General features: G+C 39.5%; 1 protein-coding gene across 1 annotated transcript; it reads left to right on the forward strand.

The window, feature by feature from the left end:
• Positions 1–539: 539 nt before the first annotated feature.
• On the forward strand, positions 540–20,108 carry LOC106564204 (saposin-C). The gene is made up of 4 exons (XM_014130280.2): positions 540–732; positions 7,954–8,054; positions 14,155–14,241; positions 19,540–20,108. Exons 1-4 carry the CDS (start codon positions 693–695, stop codon positions 19,699–19,701), a joined length of 390 nt encoding a protein of 129 aa, XP_013985755.1. The 5' UTR covers positions 540–692; the 3' UTR covers positions 19,702–20,108.
• The last annotated feature ends 3,424 nt before the right edge of the window (positions 20,109–23,532 follow it).

The following is a 23,532-nucleotide window of genomic DNA, read 5'->3' on the forward strand; positions in this document are numbered from 1 at the left end:
TGCTGGGCAGGCCATTATTTTGGCTACGCCCCGATATGATGACAATGCCCCTATCCACAGGGCACGAGTGGTCACTGAATGGTTCGATGAGCATGAAAATAATGTAAACCATATGCAATGGTCGTCTCAGTCACCAGATCTCAACCCAATTAAACACTTATGGGTGATTCTGGACTGGTGCCTGAGACAGTGTTTTCCACCACCATCAACATAACACCAAATTATGGCATTATTGTGGAAGAAAGGAGTTGCATCCCTACAATAGAGTTTCTGAAACGTGTAGAATCTATGCCAAGGTGAATTGAAGCTGTTCTAGCTTGTGGATGCACAACGCCCTATTAAGACACTGTTGGTGTTTCCTTTATTTGGGCAGTTATCTGTATTTGTGGTACAGCTAGTGAAAAAGGAAGTCAGCTTTCTGATCTTCGCTTTGAAGAATGATAGTGTTTCAATGCCCATGTATAAAATACCTTAAACAACATTGCGCCCCCCACCCCCCTTACCCGGGCTCAGATCCAATCCCTCAACCTTGCTAACCATGCTCCTTCCCCTCTGCAACGGCAACCAATCAAGCCAGAGGCAATGGGTAGAAAAGAGCAGACGTTCTGTGCTATCCAACCAGGACCAAGTTAACTACACTGGCTTACAACAGTTGCTTTATTATCCATTTCTACCTTTTGACTGAGAAGAAGATGAGGGTTGTCAATATGGGTCTTCTGCTGGTTTGTGCAGGTAAATATATGGGTCTTCTTTTGTGAAATGTCAGGAAAATTAAATATTGAAATCCAGCTTTAGGGTAAGTCCATTTTAATTCCATACACGTTTGCCCATGGAAGAAGTGGTCAGAAAGTAACATTTCGGACCCGATTAACATTCAGGAAACAAAAGGTGCTCAAAGTTGAATAATTTTGCATACCCCACCATACCATGAGACATCCATGTCTTCATTACTGGAAAAGATAAACGGTTGAGTTTGATATCATTTAAATGCTTACAAAGTGTTGTCAAACTACAGTATTTTATTGTCTTGAATATTTTTTTTATAAAGAATTGTCATTTTGAAAACCGTTAACATGACAATGGTTAATCAAATGTCCTTATTTTTTGGCTCAGTTTTGCAGGCCTTCTCATACAGCTGCAACTGTATATGCATTCGTAAATCAAGACCTTTCTTGAGTTGGGCTCTGGGATGGTGCAACTGTTCAGAATCTAAGTCTGTGGTTGTTGTGGGGGAAAGGGGTTGAGTGTATGTGTGTGGCTGTGTATCCCATAACTGTTGCGAGGGAGTAAAAAATGTTAGGGACAATATAGGATGAATCACAATAATTGTTTGCTAAAATAATAAATGCTTGCCATAATGTAATTTTGGTAAATGGCGAAAATGGTGAGAGTTAAAAATCCTTTGCATAAACTGCCTACATTACTACAAAAATAAAGAGCTAATTATGGAATATTAGATAAAAAATCCCGTTTAAGTATATATTTTTTAATGGCTATATATAATACAAATCGAGGTGAGGGCGATGGAAATGCATTTGGCAGTTGATCTGCTTCTGTTCTGTGGGTGGCACTGTGTGCTCTTTTCGAAGGATAGGTCCCAGTCTCTCCGGGGCCATGGGATCCAGGGGGTCTTTTGGCGGTCTGCCGGGCATTGTGATGACAACCCAACTCAGGATGAGGAGGGCTTTTAGCAGGTGGAATAGTGGGGACCAATTGGAGGTTTACTCAGCAGCAATGCAAATATCATCAGCTATAGACAATCAATCATCATGTTACATTTTAATGGTACGTTTACAAACCTTATATTATGATAAATAGAATAGAAACTTGTGTCTCATTATGGTAATTGGTGAGATAAGTATAGCCAGTTATAATTGTAATGGTTTATGTGGCAGATAATAAGAAAGATAATAAGAAAAGTCTATCAGTATTTACCTGGCTAAAGAGAAGGAATATAATATCTATTGTTTACAGGAAACTCATTCAACAATTTTAGACAAAGTTTTGGGGAAAAAGGACTGGAGGGGTGAAATATATTTTTCCCATGGTCAAAGAAATTCAAAAGGGGTGATGATATTAGTTAACAGTAATTTTGATCTAAATGTGCTAATTGACCAAACACATCAAGGTAGATGGAATATTTTAAATATGTTATTGGACAATAAACAGATATGGCTTATTAACCTATACGGTCAAAATAATGATGATCCAAGCTTCTTTGAATCTATCTATCTATCTATCTATCTATCTATCTATCTATCTATCTATCTATCTATCTATCTATCTATCTATCTATCTATCTATCTATCTATCTATCTATCTATCTATCTATCTATCTATCTATCTATATCTATATCTATATCTCTCTATATCTATCTCTATATATCTATTTATCTCTCTCTATATCTTCTCTATCTAGATCTCTATCTATATCAATCTATATCTATATCTCTATCTATATCAATCTATATCTATATCAATCTATATCTATATCTCTATCTCTCTATCTATATCTCTATATATATCTCTATCTCTCTATATCTATCTATCTATCTCTCTATATCTATCTATCTATCGATATCTATTTATCTATCTCTCTATATCTATCTCTCTATATCTATCTATCTCTCTATCTATATCAATCTATATCTATCAATATCAATCTATCTCTCTATCTATCTCTCTATCTCTCTATCTCTCTATATCTATCTATATCTATCTATCTCTCTATATCTCTCTATATCTATATCTCTCTATATCTATATCTCTCTATATCTATATCTCTCTATATCTATATCTCTCTATATCTATATCTCTCTATATCTATATCTCTATCTCTATATCTCTCTATATCTATATATCTATATATCTATATCTCTATATCTATATCTCTATATCTATATATCTATATCTCTCTATCTATATCTATATTTATCCATCTCTATCTCTAGATATATCTCAACTCTACAAGCAACACTGGAATATTATTATGGTGGGAGTTTTTAATACGGTTTTAAATACCTCTATGGACCGTAAAGGAAATCACATAAAATTATCACCCTCAGGCACTTCCGGAAATCATGAATGTCATGGACATATTGGAATTAGTGGATATATGACCTAGAGAGATATACATGGCGTAGGCTTAATCAAGCTAGTCGTCTTGATTACTTTGTCATTTTCTCCGGCACCAAAACTAAAAAAAAAAAGAATAATAAAAAATAAAAGTGTTGATAGGGGACAGAATGCGGTCGGATAATCACATAATTGGCATATATCTCTTACAGAATTTCCATGTGGTGAGGATATTGGAAATTGAATCAAAGCCTACTAGATGATAACTTGTTTAAAACTAGGACAGAAGAATTTATAACTGACGTTTTCCCAAAGGTTTTTTTTCAATGACGATACATTGGAGATAATATAAGACAAGTACTGGAAACAATAGAATACTATGAAATATCGGGGAAACCAAGCCTGGTTTTCATAGGTGATTTTGAAAAAGCTTTTGATAAAGTACGACTGGAGTTTATATATAAATGCCTGGAATATTTCAATTTTGGAGAATCTCTTATAAAATGGGTTAAAGTTATGTATAGTAACCCTAGGTGTCAAATAGTAAATAATGACTACATCTCAGAAAGTTTAAACTGTCAAGAGGAGTAAAACAAGGTTATCCATTATCGGCATATCTATTTATTATTGCCGTTGAAATGTTAGCTGTTAAAATTAGATCCAACAATAATATTAAGGGATTAGAAATCTGTGGTTTAAAAACAAAAAGATGTCATTGTACGCTGTACGCTGATGATTCATGTTCTTTCAAAGCCACAATTTGAATCCCTGCACAGCCTCAGAGGATCTAGATACTTTTTCTAAACTCTCTGGATTAAAACCAAATTATGATAAATTAAATTCAAATTTTACATTACTGTGTAGTTCACCAATAAAATGGTCTGACGGGGATGTGGACATACTCAGTATAGATATATATATCCCAAACGAAAGAAATGATCTCACTCCAAAACATTTTTATAGAAAGTTAGCAGAAATCAGTAAGATTTTGCTACCATGGAAAGGAAAGGAAAATACCTGTGCAAAAATCACCCTGATTAACTCTTTAGTCATATCACAGTTTACCCATTTGCTTATAGTTTTGCCTACACCTAGTGACCTGCTTTTTAAATTATATGACGAATAAATAAATAAAATAAAATAAAATAAAAAAGGACCGATTTATATAACGAAAGGAATTCGGAGGGCAGAAATTATTAAATATTAAAGCATTAGCCCTCTCACTAAAGGCATCAGTTATACAAAAGTTATACTTAAATCCAAAATGGTTCTCTAGTAAAATAGTAAGAATGTCTCACCCCGTGTTGGGGAGGCAGGTAGCTTAGTGTTTAGAGCGTTGGGCCAGTAACTGAAAGGTTGCTAGATCAAATCCCTGAGCTGACAAGGTAAAAATCTGTTGTTCTGCCCCTGAACAAGGCAGTTAACCCACTGTTCCTTGGCCGTCATTGTAAATAAGAATTTGTTGTTAACTGACTTGCCTAGTTAAATGTAATGTGAATAAAGAACATTTTAACTAATCACTTTTGGTTATTTGAAAATGAAATCTCCAAAATATTGTTATTTTTTAAACAAGCTTTAGAAAGTTGGTTGCAATTTCAGTTTAATCCACCTGAAAAGACAGAATAATACAACAAATATTGTGGTTAAACTCAAATATACTAATTGATAAAAAAAAAAAAAATTGATAAAATGTTTACAAAAAAAAAGGTATAATCTTTGTAAATTATATCATAAATAGGACTGGAGGAGTTGTCACACATGTAGCTAACATTGACATACGGAAATGTCTTCTCTACCCAAAATTACAACCAACTAATTGCAGCATTATCACAAAAATGGAAGAGGCAAGTGGAAGGGAGCAAAGGTAAGGAACTTGGTCCTTAATAAATACCAAAAAAATGGTTAAAGAAAATTGCGATAAATAAAAAAATAGATACCAATTTCATTGAAGGACCAAAAAAATGACAGCTGTGCCATATAAATTGCAAAAAACAGTTGGGAAGAGATTCGATGTACCGATTCAATGGCACATGGTTTATGAATTGACACGCAAAAAAACGGCGAATTCAAAACTTCAAATTTTTCAATATAAATTATACAAAATTCTTGCAACCAATAGAATGTTATATACATGGGGGATTCAATCTTCCCAGCTCTGTAGATATTGCTGCGAGGACGCAGAGTCATTATATCATTTATTTTGGTACTGTCCATATGTAGCTCGTTTTTGGTCACAGGTCCAGGAATGGCTGAAGAATTGCAACATTTACCTAGAACTAACGCTGCAGATAGCAATACTGGGTGATTTTAAAAGTTAGTGTCAATCGATCAATAATATAATAATTATTTTATCCCCCAAAAATGTTATCTTTAATTTACAACCTGTAGAAGCTATGAGAAAAGAAAGGTTCAGTACTTTTGTGAAGCATCACAGCACAATTGACAAAATAAATGGCAAATAGAAATCCAGGGAATTTTTACTAGGATTAAATGTCAGGAATTGTGAAAAACTGAGTTTAAAAGTATTTGGTTAAGGTGTATGTAAACTTCAGACTTCAACTGTATGTATGTATGTATGTATGTATGTATGTATGTATGTATGTATGTATGTATGTATGTATGTATGTATGTATGTATGTATGTATGTATGTATGTATGTATGCATGCATGTATGTACAGTTGAAGTCGGAAGTTTACATACACCTTAACCAAATACCTTTAAACTCAGTTTCACAATTCCTGACATTTAATCCTAGTAAAAATACCCTGTCTTAGGTCAGTTAGGATCACCACTTTATTTTAAGAATATGAAATGTCAGAATAATGGTAGAGAGAATGATTTAATTCAGCTTGTATTTCTTTCATCACATTCCCAGTGGGTCAGAAGTTTACATAGTATTTGGTAGCATTGCCTTTAAATTGTTTAACTTGGGTCAAACATTTTGGGTAGCCTTCCACAAGCTTCCCACAATAAGTTGGGTGAATTTTGGCCCATTCCTCCTGACACAGCTGGTGTAACTGAGTCAGGTTTGTAGGCTTCCTTGCTCGCACACACTTTTTCAGTTCTGCCCACAGATTTTCTATAGGTTTGAGGTCAGGGCTTTGTGATGGCCACTCCAATACCTTGACTTTGTTGTCCTTAAGGCATTTTGCTACAACGCCAGAAGAATGCTTGTGGTCATTGTCCATTAGGAAGACCCATTTGCAACCAAGCTTTAACTTCCTGACCGATGTCTTGAAATGTTGCTTCAATATAGCCACATAATTTTCCATCCTCATGATGCCATGTATTTTGAGAAGTGCACCAGTCCCTCCTGCAGCAAAGCACCCCCACAACATGATGCTGCCACCCCTGTGCTTCCCGGTTGGGGTGGTGTTCATCAGCTTGCAAGCATTCCTCTTTGTCCTCAAAACATAACGATGGTCATTATGGCCAAACAGTTATATTTTTGTTCCATATGACCAGAGGACATTTCTCCAAAAAGTATGATCTTTTGCAGTTGCAAACCGTAGTCTGGCTTTTTTATGGCAGTTTTGGAGCAGTGGCTTCTTCCTTGCTGAGCGGCCTTTTAGGTTATGTCGATATAGGACTCGTTTTACTGTGGATATAGATGCTTTTGTACCCGTTTCCTCCAGCATCTTCACAAGGTCCTTTGCTGTTGTGCGTCATGCACAAAGTAGATATCCTAATCGACTTGCCAAAACTATAGTTCGTTAACAAGACATTTATGGAGCGGCTGAAAAATGAGTTTTAATGACTCCAACCTAAGTGTGCATGTAAACTTCCAACTTCAACTGTATATAGATATTTACCCCCAAAATATATGGGGGATTGAAAATGATGCAGACAATTACATTGATGGAAGCAACAATCTGCAATATTAAAGCTGATCCACCCACTTAACTTTTTTAAAATAAAATAAAACGTTAAGTATCTAAAAACGCTTCAACTCCGATTATTTTGTAGTTTAAACCCTATTTCACATCTGAGCTTTTTGTGTTGTGTCCGCCATCGGTTGAGACAACATGCTCTTGAATACAGTATGGGTGTCATTTCAATCATAGAAAAATAATTCATAGAATGGACCTTTCCCTTCAGACCACTGCAACTTAGATGGTAAACCATTGACATTTTAAATTAGACATTTTTACTTCTAATTACTCCCACAAAGATGACCGCTGGTCCACCCGCCACCAAATGTCAACTTAAAATGGTCATGTCTATTCTGGTATCTTTTATGATTTCAATAGGTTTCCTTCCTATGGAGGATTGACAGTATAATTTAAAACAACAGATATTCCGATTCAAGTCAACATTCTCTGATGTACATTTATTAGCCAAAACATGATATCCACCCTGTCTTCAAGAGCATGTTGTGTCTCAACCGATGGATGGCACAACACAAATAACTTAGATGATGTAAAATAGGGTCTAAACTACAACATCTGTCAACATGAAAAAAAATAGAAATGTACACGTTTTTATATCAAGAATATTTACTTTGTATTTTACAACTTTCTTCCTCCAAAAATTATAAAATATTTGACAACACTGTTTGTAAGCTTTTAAATTATATTAATCTCATCCATTGAATATTTCCCAGTGATGAAGACATGGATGTCTCATGGTATGTTGGGTTATGCAAAATAGGTCAACCTTGAACACCTTTATCTCTTTAATATATTGGCATTCAGGTCTAAAAAGTCACTTTCTGAGCACTCCTACAATGGTCATATATGGAAGGAACCGTTCCAATCAAAAGGGGTGCTGTCAAAAAGTGATTGAATACAAATGGATTGACCATTTACCTATTGTAAAGATTTCACTTTTTAAAAAATAACATAAAATGACAATGCTAATAGAATATTTTTTTTTAGCCTTTGCTCAGTCCTTCAAGCCTCAAGGTGGGGGGAATCTGAGAGAGGAGGAGGCCATGTGGGGGGACTACCTAATGGACAGAGATGACAACCATGCCGAGGTAGTGTTGGAGACTTTTCATTGTATTGTATTAGTGAGTACCGCCCCGGACAAATACACCTGATTCAGTTTGATGACTAGTTAATAAGTTGAATCAGGTATGCTTGTCCGGGTCTACAAAATAATTTGTACTATTGGGGATACTCAATGACTCTAGTTGAGAAACACTGCCCTACACAATACCCAGCTGGCACATTTGGTTCCTTGGAAGGTGTGGGAACGTTTGCTTTTGGTTTAACATTGGCTGTGGGAAAGAAGATATATTTTTCCTGACCAGTAAAACTGGACTTTTTTGTTTTACATTCTGAGAACAAAAAGGAACATTGTCTGTTCTGGGAACGTTTCATTTTACGTTGCAGGGAGGTTCTGAGAAGATTTTATTTTGGTTCCTTTAACTTCTTATGGGCAGGTGGGACGGTAGCGTCCCACCTGGCCAACATCCGGTGAAATTGCAGAGCGCGAAATTGAAACTACAGAATTATAAATATTTAACTAATAATAATACATCAAAATAAAGCTTAACTTCTTGTTAACCTCTCTGGGGTATGTGGGACGCTAGCGTCCCACCCGCGGGACACACTATTCAACAGCCAGTGAAATAACAGGGCAGCAAATTCAAAACAACAAAAATCTCATAATTCAAATTTCTCAAACATACAACTATTATATCCCATTTAAAAGATACACTTCTCGTTAACCTGTTGGGGATAGGGGGCAGTATTTGCACGGCCGGATAAAAAACGTACCCGATTTAATCTGGTTGCTACTCCTGCCCAGTAACTAGAATATGCATATAATTGCAAATAATGCAAATAATTATTGGCTTTGGATAGAAAACACCCTAAAGTTTCTAAAACTGTTTGAATGGTGTCTGTGAGTATAACAGAACTCATTTGGCAGGCCAAAACCTGAGAAGATTCCAAACAGGAAGCACTCTCTCTGACTATATCTTGGCCTTCTTGATCATCTCTAACCAAAACAGGGGATCTCTGGCATAACGTGACATTTTCTAACGCTCCCATAGGCTCTCAGAAGGCGCCAGAACGATGAATGGTGGCTTTGCAGGCCATGGCTGAAAAACATTAGCGCATTTGGATACTGGTCGATCAGAGGACAATGAGACTGGAGGCGCGTGCACGAGCCGACACCATGTTTACTTTCTCTCTCTTTGAACGAAAACAATGACTCCCGGTCGGAATATTATCGCTTTTTTACGAGAAAAATAGCATAAAAATTGATTTTAAACAGCGTTTGTCACGAAACGCGTCGGGCGCGTCACCCTTCTTTACCCTTTGGATAGTGTCTTGAACGCATGAACAAAACGCCGCTATTTAGATATAACTATGGATTATTTGGAACCAATCCAACATTTGTTATTGAAGTAGAAGTCCTGGGAGTGCATTCTGACGAAGAACAGCAAAGGTAATCAAACTTTTCTAATAGTAAATCGGAGTTTGGTGAGTACCACACTTGGTGGGTGTCAAAATAGCTAGCCTGTGATGGCCGGGCTATCTACTCAGAATATTGCAAAATGTGCTTTCACCGAAAAGCTATTTTAAAATTGGACATAGCGAGTGCATAAAGGAGTTCTGTATCTATAATTCTTAAAATAATTGTTATGTTTTTTGTGAACATCGTGAGTAATTTAGTAAATTCACCGGAAGTGTTCGGTGGGAATGCTAGTCACATGCTAGTCACATGATAATGTAAAAAGCTGGTTTTTGATATAAATATTAACTTGATTGAACAAAACATGCATGTATTGTATAACATAATGTCCTAGGATTGTCATCTGATGAAGATCATCAAAGGTTAGTGCTGCATTTAGCTGTGGTTTGGGTTTATGTGACATTATATGCTAGCTTGAAAAATGGGTGTCTGATTATTTCTGGCTGGGTACTCTGCTGACATAATCTAATGTTTTGCTTTCGTTGTAAAGCCTTTTTGAAATCGGACAGTGTGGTTAGATTAACGAGAGTCTTGTCTTTAAAATGGTGTAAAATAGTCATATGTTTGAGAAATTGAAGTAATAGCATTTCTAAGGTATTTGAATATCGCGCCATGGGATTACACTGGCTGTTGAGTAGGTGGGACGCAAGCGTCCCACTTGCCCAGAGAGGTTAATCAAACCACATTGTCCAATTTCAAAAAGGCTTTACGGCGAAAGCATAACATTAGATTATGTTAGGACAGCGCCGAGACAAGAAAAACCACACAGCCATTTTCCAAGCAAGGAGAGGTGTCACAAAAACCAGAAATACAGCTAAAATTAATCACTAACCATTGATGATCTTCATCAGATGGCACTCATAGGACTTCATGTTACACAATACATGTCTTTTTGCTAGATAAAGTTCATATTTATATCCTAAAACCCCATTTTACATTGGCTTGTAATGTTCAGAAATGTTTTGCCTCCCAAAACTGCCGGTGAATAAGCACATCAATTTACAGAAATACTCATCATAAACGTTGATAAAATATTCAACAGTTGTTCAAAGAATTATAAATACACTTCTCCTTAATGCAACCGCTGTGTCAGATTTTAAAAAAGCTTTACGGCGAAAGCAAATTTTGCAATAATCTGAGTACAGCGCTCAGATATCAAAACAAGCCATACAGATACCCGCCATTTTGGAGTCAACAGAAATTACAAATTACATTATAATATTCACTTACCTTTGATGATCTTCATCAGAATGCACTCCCAGGAATCCCAGCTCCACAATAAATGTTTGTTTTGTTCGATAAAGTCCATCATTTATGTCCAAATACCTCCTTTTTGTTCACACGTTTAGTCCACTACTCGAAATGCAGGAGGCGAGCGCAAAATGTCACGACGAAAAGTAAAAAAAGTGATATTTACGTTCATAGAAACATGTCAAATTATGTATAGCATCAATCTTTAGGATGTTTTAATCATAAATCGTCAGTAATATTCCAACCGGTCATCTGACTCCAGGACCTCTTATTCTCTCCCCAATCACAGTAGAAGCATGAAACAATGTTCTAAAGACTGTTGACATCTAGTGGAAGCCTTAGGAAGTGCAAAATGAACCCTAAATCACTGTATACTGTATAGGCAATCACTTGAAAAACTAAACTACAAACCTCAGATTTCCACACATCCTGGTTGGATTTTTCTCTGGTTTTTTCCTGCCATATGAGTTCTGTTATACTCACAGAAACCATTCAAACAGTTTCAGAAACTTCAGTGTTTTCTATCCAAATCTACTAATACTATGCATATCCTACCTTCTGAGCCTGAGTAGCAGGCAGTTTACTACAGGCACACCTTTCATCCGGAGGTCAAAATACTGCCCCCTACCATAGAGAAGTTAATCCAGCCGCTGTGTCAGATTTCAAAAAGGCTTTACGGCGAAAGCACACCATGCAATTATCTGAGGACAGCGCCCCGCATACACAACCATGAAAAACATATTTCAACCAGGCAGGTGCGACACAAAAGTCAGAAATAGCAATATAAACAATGCCTGGTCCCAGTTACATCACACATGGTCCTTTTGTTCGATAATGTCCTTCTTTATATCCATAAAAACTCAGTTTAGCTGGCGCACTTCAGTCAATAATCCACCCAGTTTCCCTCCATCAAAATGCATACAAAAAGAATCCCAAACGTTACTAATTAACTTTTCCAAACAAGTCAAACAACGTTTATAATCAAACCTTAGGTACCCGAATACGTAAATAAACGATACAATTTAAGATGGAGAATCGTTAGTCTTTACTGGAGAAAAATACCAAAGAACGCGCTCTCATTCACACGCTTGGAAACGCTACAGCCAAAATGGGAGCCACCTAGAAAAACTACAATTTCTGGCTCATTTTTCTAAAAACCAGCCTGAAACTCTTTCTAAAGACTGCAGTTCCTAGGGGTTCCACTAGATCTCAACAATCTGGGAGGACTTCGCCTTATAATAAAAGTGACAGCCATTGAAAATAGTGGTAGGCTGAATTTTTTTTTTTTGGGGGGGGGGGTGGTTTGTCCTCGGGGTTTCGCCTGCCATATCAGTTCTGTTATACTCACAGACATTATTACTGAAACATTTAGTGGAATTTATTCAAAAACCTCAAAATAACCTATAATTTCCCTTCTCAAAGCATTAATATAACCTCCCAGAAAAGCAGTATTTTCAAGTCTGGATGAGAAGTGTGCCCAAAGTGTGCCCAGAAGCTAGGATATGTATATAATTGGTAGATTCGAATAGAAAACACTAAAGTTTGCAAAACTGTTAAAATAATGTCTGTGAGTATAACAGAACTGATATGGCAGGCAAAAACCTGAGGAAAATCCATCCAGGAAGTCAGATTTTTTTTATGTGGGTATTTTCAATTGAATGCCTACACAGTATCTAATGGGTTAGTACCCAGATTGCAGTTTCTATGGCTTCCACTCGATGTCAACTGTCTTTAGACAATGTTTCAGGCTTGTTTTCTGAAAAATGAAGAAGAATGAGACCTTTTTGTCAGTGGACTGAGGAAGAATTCAGAGCTGGTTTGCGCGCGTCACCGATTGCGCGCCCTTCGTTGTTTTTCCTTTCTATTGAATACACTATTGTCCGGTTGAAATATTAGCGATTATTTAGACAATTGACAACCTGAGGATTAATTATAAACATCGTTTGACATGTTTTGACGAACTTTCCAGGTACTATTAGGATGTATTCGTCTGCATGTTTTGACCGCCATTGAGCCAGTGGATTACTGAACAAAACACGCCAACAAAACAGAGTTATTGGGATATAAAGAGGGACTTTATCGAACAAAACAAAAATGTATTGTGTAGATGGGACTCTTGGGACTGCAACCATATGAAGATCTTCAAAGGTAAGTGATTCATTTTAATCCCTATTTCTGACTTTTGTAATTCCTTGACTTATTTGTAAAATGTTTGTATGCTTTTGTAAGCGGGGTGCTGTCTGCAGATAATCGCATGGTATGCTTTCGCCGTAAAGCCTTTATGAAATCTGACAAACTGGCTGGATTAACAAGAAGTTAATCTTTAAGCCGATGTATAACACATGTTTTTTATGAATGTATATTATGATTATTTCTGCTCTGCAATTTCACCGGATGTTGTCGAGGTGGGTCGTTAACGGAACGCCTGTGCCAGAACGGTTAACAGGATAGAGTTTTGTTCATGCTGAGAACGGAACATATGTTTTTAAATAGCATTCTTTGTTGAAGTTGTGTTTATGATTTTCTCAACTTTCTTGGAAGGATTTGGGAACATGAATAAATAGAACCCTGAAAACAAATTTATGCTTAAGTGCTGAAATTCCCACAGAACAACGTTGTTTCTGAACATTCGTGGAACAATTTGAGAACATGACTTTAAATAGAACCATGAGGAAACGCTATGCTAAAGTAATGAAATTCCCACAGAAGAACGTTGTTTCTTAACATTCACTGAACTATGAGAACATTCCCGATGTCAAACCAGTTGAAAACGTTCAGAGAACATTATCAAAATGTAAATGTAACCATGTTTGAGCTTTTAGGAAAGCTTATATTAAGGTAATGAAAATGTGTTTGTGTGAAGTTCCTTAAATGTGCTGAGAATGTTCCAAAGCCAACCCACTGGGTACACACTGATTGAATCAACGTTGTATCCATGTAATTTCAATGAAATTACGCTGAACCAACATGGAATAGACATCGATTTGACGTCTGTGGGAAGCAACTATCCCAGAAAGTTATGGGAAGGTTGTTTGCAAAGATAACCATAGGCCAACAACGCTCTCACCAAGCTCTAAGAAACATATGGTTCTCAGAACGGTATGTGCTAGCTGGGAAGCGTAAAGAAATTGGGGTTTGCATGAGGTAGCATGAAAAAAATGGTAGCACCAGTGCCAGTCTGTTTGTGCGACCATCCCAACTCCTTGTCACTCATTGTCATGCCAAACATGTGAAGAGAGCAGAAACAGACTAAGCCCAGTGGTGATTGTTTTAATTAATCCCAAAAGAAAGAAAAAAATATTAATCTAGGTTAATGCCATTATTTGGCAATACCATTTTGCCATATATTTAAGTAAATACCTGATCATTTTTGTAGCCTAAAATGTCTCCCTCTCCCTCAGATCAAAGCTGTCCTTCCAGGTACCTGCTTTGCGTGTAAGCGCATCATCAACAAGGTCAAGGCCCAGCTGGATGGTGATAATGACAAGGTAATGATGACAGATTGTTCTGTGACTGTAAAATGGAAGGTGAGCAATCTCACGTTAGCTTTACACTCTTGAATAAATATAATGCAAATATTAACTTGATAGTTTTAGTGTTGATGGATTCTGGGTACTAACTTCTAAACTTGGGATGGGGTTAATTATCAGATATTCTATTAAACTATTGAGTGCTTAGATTTAGAGGGTCTACATCAGAAGTTAATGATTATCTGTAGGAGGAAGGGATATGGTGTGTGCAATTAAGTTTGGAATGTGCTGAGTGCAGGGAAAACGATCACATGTGACAGCATTGATAAGGGGAGAGAGCCATGGATTAGTGATGAAGGGGGTCGAGGTGTCTGGACACGTTAAGAGAAAAAAATGTTTATTCCCCGTATCACTTCGTTTCCTGCCTAGCAATATTAAAATATATTTCACTTTTATTTAACCTGGTAGGCCAGTTGAGAACAAGTTCTCATTTACAACTGCGACCTGGCCAAGATAGAGCAAAGCAGTGCGACACAACACAGAGTTACACATGGGATAAACAAACGTACAGTCAATAACAAAATAGAAAAGTCTATATACAGTGTGGGCAAATGAAGTAAGATTAGGGAGGTAAGGCAATAAATAGGCCACAGTGGCCAAATAATTACAATTTAGCAATTAAACACTGGAGTGATAGATGTGCAGAAGATGAATGTGCAAGTAGAAATACTGGGGTGCAAAGGAGCAAAAAAAACTAATAATATGGGGATGAGGTAGTTGGGTGGGCTATTTACAGATGGGCTATGTACAGGTGCAATGATCGGTAAGCTGCTCTGACAGCTGATGCTTAAAGTTAGTGAGGGAGATGAGTCTCCAGCTTTGGTGATGTATGCAATTTGTTTCAGTCATTAACAGCAGAGAACTGGAAGGAAAGGCAGCCAAAGGAGGAGTTGGCTTTGGGGGTGACCAATGAAATATACCTGCTGGAGCGTGTGCTACGGGTGGGTGCTGCTATGCTGACCAGTGAGCTGAGATAAGGCGTGGCTTTACCTAGAGCATACAGGTCGCAGTGGTGGGTAGTATATGGGGCTTTGGTGACAAAATGGATGACACTGTGATAGACTACATCCAATTTGCTGAGTAGAGTGTTGGAGGCTGTTTTGTAAATGACATCGCCAAAGTCGAGGATCCCGTAGGATAGTCAGTTTTATGTTTGGCAGCATGAGTGAATTATGCTTTGTTGCGAAAAAGGGAGCCGATTCTAGATTTCAATTTTGGATTGGAGATGCTTACTGTTAGTCTGTAAGGAGAGTTTACAGTCTAACCAGACACCTAGATATATTTGTAGATGTCCACATATTCTAAGTCAGAACCGTCCAGAGTCGTGATGCTAGATGGGCGGGTGGGTGCGGGCAGCGACCGGTTGAAGAGCATGCATTTAGTTTTACTTGCATTTAAGAGCAGTTGGAGGCCACGGAAGGAGTGTTGTATGGCATTGAAGCTCGTCTGGAGGTTTGTTAACAGTGTCCAAAGAAGGGCCAGATGTATACAGAATGGTGTTGTCTGCGTAGAGGTGGATCAGAGAATCACCAGCAGCAAGAGCGACATCATTGATGTATACAGAGAAAAGAGTCGGCCCAGAATTGAACCCTGTGGCACCCCCATAGACTGCCAGAGGTCCGGACAACAGGTCCTCCGATTTGACACACTGAACTCTATCTGAAAAGCAGTTGGTGAACCAGGCGAGGCAGTCATTTGAGAAGCCAAGGCTGTTGAGTCTGCCGATAAGAATGCGGTGATTGACAGAGTTGAAAGCCTTGGCCAGGTCGATGAATATGGCTGCACAGTTTTGTCTTTTATCGATGGCGGTTATGATATCGTTTAGGACCTTGAGCGTGGCTGAGGTGCACCCATGACCAGCTCGGAAACTAAATTGCATAGCAGAGAAGGTACGGTGGGATTTGAAATGGCCAGTGATCTGTTTGTTAACTTGGCATTCGAAGACTTCAGAAAGGCAGGGTAGGATAGATATAGGTCTGTAACAGTTTGGGCCTAGAGCGTCACCCCCTTTGAAGAGGGGGATGACCGCATCAGCTTTCCAGTATTTAGGGATCTCAGACGAAATGAAAGAGAGGTTGAACAGGCTAGTAATAGGGGTTGCAACAATTGAGGCGGATAATTTTAGAAAGACAGGGTCCAGATTGTCTAGCCCAGCTGATTTGTAGGGGTCTAAATTTGGAACTCTTTCAGCTATCGGGATTTGGGTGAAGGAGAAATGGGGGAGGCTTGGGCAAGTTACTGTGGGGGGTGCAGGGCTGTTGACCGGGGTAGGGGTAGCCAGGTGGAAAGCATGGCCAGCCATAGAAAAATGCTTGTTGAAATTGTCAATTATTGCGGATTTATTGGTGGTGACAGTGTTTCCTAGCCTCAGTGCAGTGGGCAGCTGGGAGGAGGTGCTCTTATTCTCCATGGACTTCACAGTGTCCCAGAATTTTTTTGGGAGTTTGTGCTACAGGATGCACATTTCTGTTTGAAAAAGCCAGCCTTTGCTGTCCTAACTGCTTGTGTATTTTGGTTCCTATTTTCACTGAAATGTTGCATATCGCGGGGGCTATTCGATGCTAACGCAGTACGCCACAGGATGCTTTTGTGCTGGTCAAGGGCAGACAGGTCTGGAGTGAACCAAGGGCTATATCTTTTCTTAGTTCTACATTTTTTGAATGGGGCTTGTTTAAGATGGTGAGGAAAGCACTTTTGGAGAGCAACCAGGCATCCACTACTAACGGAATGAGGTCAATATCCTTCCAGTATACTCGGGCCAGGTCGATTAGAAAGGCCTGCTCGCTGAAGTGTTTTAGGGTGCGTTTGACAGTGATGAGGGGTGGTCGTTTGACCGCGGACCCATTACGGACGCAGGCAATGAGGCAGTGATCGCTGAGATCCTGGTTGAAGACAGCAGAGGTGTATTTAGAGGGCAGGTTAGTCAGGATGATATCTATGAGGGTGCCCGTGTTTACGGATTTAAGGTTGTACCTGGTAGGTTCCATGATAATTTGTGTGTGATTGAGGGCATCTAGCTGAGATTGTAGGATGGCCGGGGTGTTAAGCATGTCTCAGTTTAGGTCACCTAACAGTACGAGCTCTGAAGATAGATGTGGGGCAATCAATTCCATATGGTGTCCAGGGCACAGCTGGGGGCGGAAGGTGGTCTATAACAAGCAGCAATGGTGAGAGAGTTGTTTCTGGAAAAGTGGATTTTTAAAAGTAGAAGCTCGAACTGTTTGGGCACAGACCTGGATAGCATGACAGAACACTGCAGACTAACTCCACCCCCTTTGGCAGTTCTATCTTGGCGGAAAATGTTGTAGTTGGGGATGGAAATTTCAGAATTTTTGGTGGCCTTCCTAAGTCAGGATTCAGACACGCCTAGGACATCAGGGTTGGTGGAGTGTGCTAAAGCAGTGAATAAAACAAACTTAGGGAGGAGGCTTCTGATGTTAACATGCATGAAACCAAGGCTTTTACGCTTACATTAGTCAACAAATGATAGCGCCTGGGGAGTAGGAGTGGAACTGGGGACTACAGGGCCTGGATTAACCTCTTCATCACCAGAGGAACAGTGGAGGAGTAGGATAAGGCTAAAGGCTATAAGAACTGGTCGTCTAGTGCGTTGGGGACAGAGAATAAAAGGAGCAGATTTCTGGGCATGGTAGAAAAGATTCAAGACATAATGTACAGACAAGAGTATGGTAGGATGTGAGTACAGTGGAGGTAAACCTAGGTGTTGAGTGACGATAAGAGATGTTTCATCTCTGGAGGGACAAGTTAAGCCATGTGAGGTCTCCACATGTGTGGGGTGGGACAAAATAGCTATCTAAGGCATTTTGAGTGGGACTGAAGGCTCTACAGTGAAATAAAACAGTAAAAACTAGCCAAGACAGCAGTAGACAAGGAATATTGACATCAGAGAGAGGCAAAGAAATCACAGGTGTTGATCAGGAGAGCTAAGACAACAAATGGGTAAATGGCGATGAATGGGCAGAGTGGGTCAGTTAGGTACATACAGAACCTGAGTTCGAGGCTGGGGCCGACAGTGAAACAAAATGAGGTACCGTGTTATTGAAACAGTCCAGGGGGCATCAGCTGTGTAGCCGAGTGATCATAGGGTCAAAAGAGCAGCAATAGTTGAGTCAAAGTGCTGTTTGGTAGTCACTACTATGCTAGGTGAGCATGGGACACAGCGTTTAGAAAAACTAGTGGGACGGAGCTAGTAGATGGTTCTTCGGCGACATAGCTTGTTGAGACCACATCGGGCGATCACGTCGGCAGTCCAGTCGTGATGGATTGACGGTGCTCCGTGTTGACAATAAAGGGTCCAGGCCAATTGGCATAGGAGGTATTGTAGCCCTAGCATTAGCTGGTATATGGGCCTAGCTTGAGGCTAGCTCAAGGCTAGCTGGTGCTTGCTTCGGGACAGAGGTGTTAGCTGACAGTAGCCACTCATTAGCAGCTAGCTAGCTGCGATGATCTGGAGTAATGAGCCGGTGTAATTATCCAGAGCGGCAGGAATCCGGTGATATGGTATAGAGAAGCAGTCCGATATGCTCTGGGTTGATGTCGCGCTGTGCAGACTGGCAGGTGTTGTCCGAGCTAAGGCTGGCTGATGACGGGGAAAAAAGGCGAGGTCCGCTAGCCTTGGCTAACAAAGACTAGTAGCTAGTTAGCTGGCTAGCTCCTGATGGAAGTTCTAGCTATGAGATATAAAAATAGCAGATCCGTACCACACTGGGTGAGGCGGGTTGCAGGAAAGTATATTTAGTTCGTAGATAGAAAGTGAGATTAAGATATATACGAAAAAGACTGGCTATTTACATGGGATAAGACAAAGACAGATACACACGTCCAACTGCAGCGCCATTTTGGATTCAATAAAGATACAAATGTTTAGCGAGAAGGGGGGAGACTCCACCCAAAGTTGGGTACATATACCACAACTATTGTATACATGTCTTTGTCAAATGCAACTGTATTGACCCTCTGGGAAGAATAAACTTGGTTTGAGCTGTCATAATGTCCGTTGAGGTTTTACTCTGAAAATTTGAACCTAACAGTGTAAACACAACAGTCTCATCAATGTACAGCATTTTATAGCCATAATAAATCCTAGTCAGGGTCATACTGAAATGATTGAGAAACCCCTTTATACTGCTATATCTCTGCAATTCTCACAATGTTATGTAAGCAAATGAATTTGTGTCACCAATGACACAAAAAAAACACATTCTGTAAGTGATCTCTCTATATTTTTACTTGCAGGATAACATCGCTGCTAAGTTGGATACTATTTGTGGCAGCATGGGGATACTCAAAGCCATCTGCAAGAAACTGGTCAATAAATACAAAGAAGAACTGATTACAGACCTTGTCAATGATGAGGACGCAAAGGATGCCTGTAAGAAATTGAAGCTATGCAAATAGAATACCATTTACCCATGATTGCCCTGGGCACACGTTTCTTTCAGATGAACACGCTGTCATAGCTTAGCTTTACATTATTTTCATACACAACTGTCTGGATGGAATGGCAGTCTTTAAAGCCACTTGACATTGATAAAGACTGACATTCCATCCAGCCAGAAGAGGACTGGCCACCCATCAGAGCCTGGTTCCTCTCTAGGTTTCTTCCCAGGTTCGTGCCTTTCTAGAGAGTTTTTCCTAGCCACCATGCTTTTACATCTGCATTGCTTGCTGTTTGGGGTTTTTGGCTGGGTTTCTGTGTAGCACTTTGTGACATCGGATGGTGTAAAAAGGGCTTCATAAATATATTTGATTGATTGATTACTACTGCAATTTTTATTGAATTAAATACTGAAGGTTATTCAAAACAGTCTCCTTCATTTCACAATAAAACCCTTTCTATTAATTTATACTATTTCCCTGGAATGCATTCTAGAATGAGGGGCTTTGTCTCTCCCTTTTGGATATTTTACATTGGAAAAATCAACCTGTGAATTAGGGCTCAATTTGATCGTATCACGGAAGATCCAAGTTATAGCTCGATTGAAATTTAAAGGCGAAATTACCTTCACATTTTAACACAGATCTTCCGCAATATGGATCGAATCCCCTCCCCCCCAACTGACAAATGGTATATTCAGTGCTTTCAGAGTACCACTATAAATGTAAACACAAGTCACGCTGTAGTACATAACGTTAGTCGTGGTAACTGCTAACGAGAAAGAGTTGTGGTTACTAATGAGTTCAAGGGTGTAAGTGGTCCATGTATAAAATGTATTTTGTGACAACATTGGCCCAAAACATTCAGTATCTTGTGACTGAGGAGAATATGAGGGCCACCTCTCTTATCATCAGTATTGGTCTTCTGCTGGTTTGTGCAGGTAAACATGTGGACCTTCTTTTGTGATGTAAAATGTAAGGCATATAGATAGTAACTAAATAGGCCTAATGAAATGTAACTAAATAGGTCTTGTCATGACTTGCCCACCTGGATGGAGATCAAAGGTGCTGGCTAAACAAAGGTTTCAAGACCCCTCCTCTCCTGGGGGAGTTGGCCAGTTTTATGGTGGCAGTAAATACCTCGCAGAAACTCTCTCTCCCACTCTGCAGAAATGGAAGTTAAAAATCCCTTTGTTACAACAGAGGTTTTGCAGTACTGTAACATCAAAAGGTTAGACATTGAAAAAATATTTCTTATGTAAATAATGAGGGTCGGGAGGGACTTAAAGAACAATCATGTCAAATCAGTTGTTGTTTTGTGATCTCATCAAGGACGGTATGACCAAATAACGGTAACTCTACAAATGTACATGTCCCAGTTATCAGATTTACATCTACATTTTGTGGAACATATATGATTTAATATGAAACTATTTGTGAGAAGATTAAATATGATTTTAGCCTTCTAAATGAAACTGGCTCTCATGACGACCGCCAGAGGAAAGGAAGACCCAGAGTTAGCTCTGCTGCAGAGGATAAGTTCATTAGAGTTACAAACCTCAGTAATTACAGCCCAAATAAATGCTTCAGAGTTCAAGTAAGAGACACATTTTAACATCAACTCTTCAGAGGAGACCGTGAATCAGGCCTTCATGGTCAATTACTGCAAAGCACTGGTGTAAAGTACTTACGCAAAAATACTTTAAAGTACTACTCAAGTATTTTGGAGGGGTGTCTGTACTTTACTTTCTGAATTATATTTTTGGCAACTTTTACTTCACTACATCCGAAAGAAAATAAATGTACTTTTTACTCCATATATTTTCCCTGACACCCAAAAGTACTCGTTACATTTTAACAGGAAAATTGTCCAATTCACACACTTATCAAGAGAACATCTCTGGTCATCCCTACTGCATGTGATCTGGCAAACTCACTAAACACAAATGCTTTGTTTGTAAATTATGTCTGAGTGTTGGAGTGTGCCCCTGGCTATGCGTCAACATTAAACAATATTTTAAAAAATTGTGCAGTCTGGTTTGCTTGAATTTGAAATTATTTATACTTTTGATACTTAACTCTTGGGGCTAGGTGTCCCGCTAGCGGGATTGAAGCCGACAACATCCGGTGAAATTGGAGGGCGCGCAATTCAAATAAATATTCGTAATATTAAACATTCATGAACATACAAGTGTCTTATATGTCTTATATGTTCCGGAACTCCAATTTGAGCAGCAGCAGCTGAAAAATGAGCTCCTACAAATATTGAAATTTACATGGTTTTTAGAGTGAAGTACATCGGAAAAAAGCAAAAGAAAACTGCAAGACTGAATAGGAGAAAAAACAAGCAACAAACAAAGAAGATAGGCTTTTGAAAAATAACTATTTTTCATAAAATTGTAGTTATCTTAGCTAGCTGAATTGTTTACCAGTTGCTAAGCAGTTGCTAGGGACTCTTTTGGAAGAAGCTAGCTAGCTAACGAAGAACAACAAAGAATATCTAGTTAACAGAAGAAAAGAAAGAGAAAATCAGGACAGAAGAAAAAGGATATCAAAGTGAAACAGTTCTCTAAAGACACAGGAGACAATAATACAAGAAACAACACTTCTGTAGCTTGTCAACTATGTGTCTGTCTATCCCTGTTCTCTCCTCTCTGCACAGGCCATACAAACGCTTCACACCGCGTGGCCGCTGCCACTCCAACCTGGTGGTCCCAGCGCGCACGACCCACGTGGAGTTCCAGGTCTCCGGCAGCCTCTGGAACTGCCGGTCTGCAGCCAACAAGGCTGAGTTCATCTCAGCCTATGCTACCCTCCAGTCCCTAGACTTCCTGGCGCTGACGGAAACATGGATTACCACAGATAACACTGCTACTCCTACTGCTCTCTCTTCGTCTGCCTACGTGTTCTCGCATACCCCTAGAGCATCGAGCCAGCGGGGTGGTGGCACTGGAATCCTCATCTCTCCCAAGTGGACATTCTCTCTTTCTCCCCTGACCCATCTGTCTATCTCCTCATTTGAATTCCATGCTGTCACAGTTACCAGCCCTTTCAAGCTTAACATCCTTATCATTTATCGCCCTCCAGGTTCCCTTGGAGAGTTCATCAATGAGCTTGACGCCTTGATAAGTTCCTTTCCTGAGGATGGCTCACCTCTCACAGTTCTGGGTGACTTTAACCTCCCCACGTCTACCTTTGACTCATTCCTCTCTGCCTCCTCCTTTCCACTCCTCTCCTCTTTTGACCTCACCCTCTCACCTTCCCCCCTACTCACAAGGCAGGCAATACGCTTGACCTCATCTTTACTAGATGCTGTTCTTCCACTAATCTCATTGCAACTCCCCTCCAAATCTCCGACCACTACCTTGTATCCTTTTCCCTCTTGCTCTCATCCAACACTTCTCACTCTGCGCCTACTCGGATGGTATTGCGCCGTCCCAACCTTCGCTCTCTCTCTCCCGCTACTCTCTCCTCTTCCATCCTATCATCTCTTCCCTCTGCTCAAACCTTCTCCAACCTATCTCCTGATTCTGCCTCCTCAACCCTCCTCTCCTCCCTTTCTGCATCCTTTGATTTTCTCTGTCCCCTATCCTCCAGGCCGGCTCGGTCCTCCCCTCCTGCTCCGTGGCTCGACGACTCACTACGAGCTCACAGAACAGGGCTCCGGGCAGCCGAGCGGAAATGGAGGAAAACTCGCCTCCCTGCGGACCTGGCATCCTTTCACTCACTCCTCTCTACATTCTCCTCTTCTGTCTCTGCTGCTAAAGCCACTTTCTACCACTCTAAATTCCAAGCATCTGCCTCTAACCCTAGGAAGCTCTTTGCTACCTTCTCCTCCCTCCTGAATCCTCC

Source organism: Salmo salar, chromosome ssa01 (genome assembly GCF_905237065.1).
Source record: "Salmo salar chromosome ssa01, Ssal_v3.1, whole genome shotgun sequence".
In the NCBI taxonomy this organism is placed as follows: Eukaryota; Metazoa; Chordata; class Actinopteri; order Salmoniformes; family Salmonidae; genus Salmo; species Salmo salar.

Bases quoted from the DNA above. Each gene is read 5' to 3' on its own strand.
- LOC106564204 (XM_014130280.2), top strand. From the start codon at position 693: ATGAGGGTTGTCAATATGGGTCTTCTGCTGGTTTGTGCAG. The intron at 8,055-14,154 runs GTAGTGTTGGAG...CCTCTCCCTCAG, and splicing joins GAGATGACAACCATGCCGAG to ATCAAAGCTGTCCTTCCAGG. The intron at 14,242-19,539 runs GTAATGATGACA...TTTTACTTGCAG, and splicing joins TGGATGGTGATAATGACAAG to GATAACATCGCTGCTAAGTT.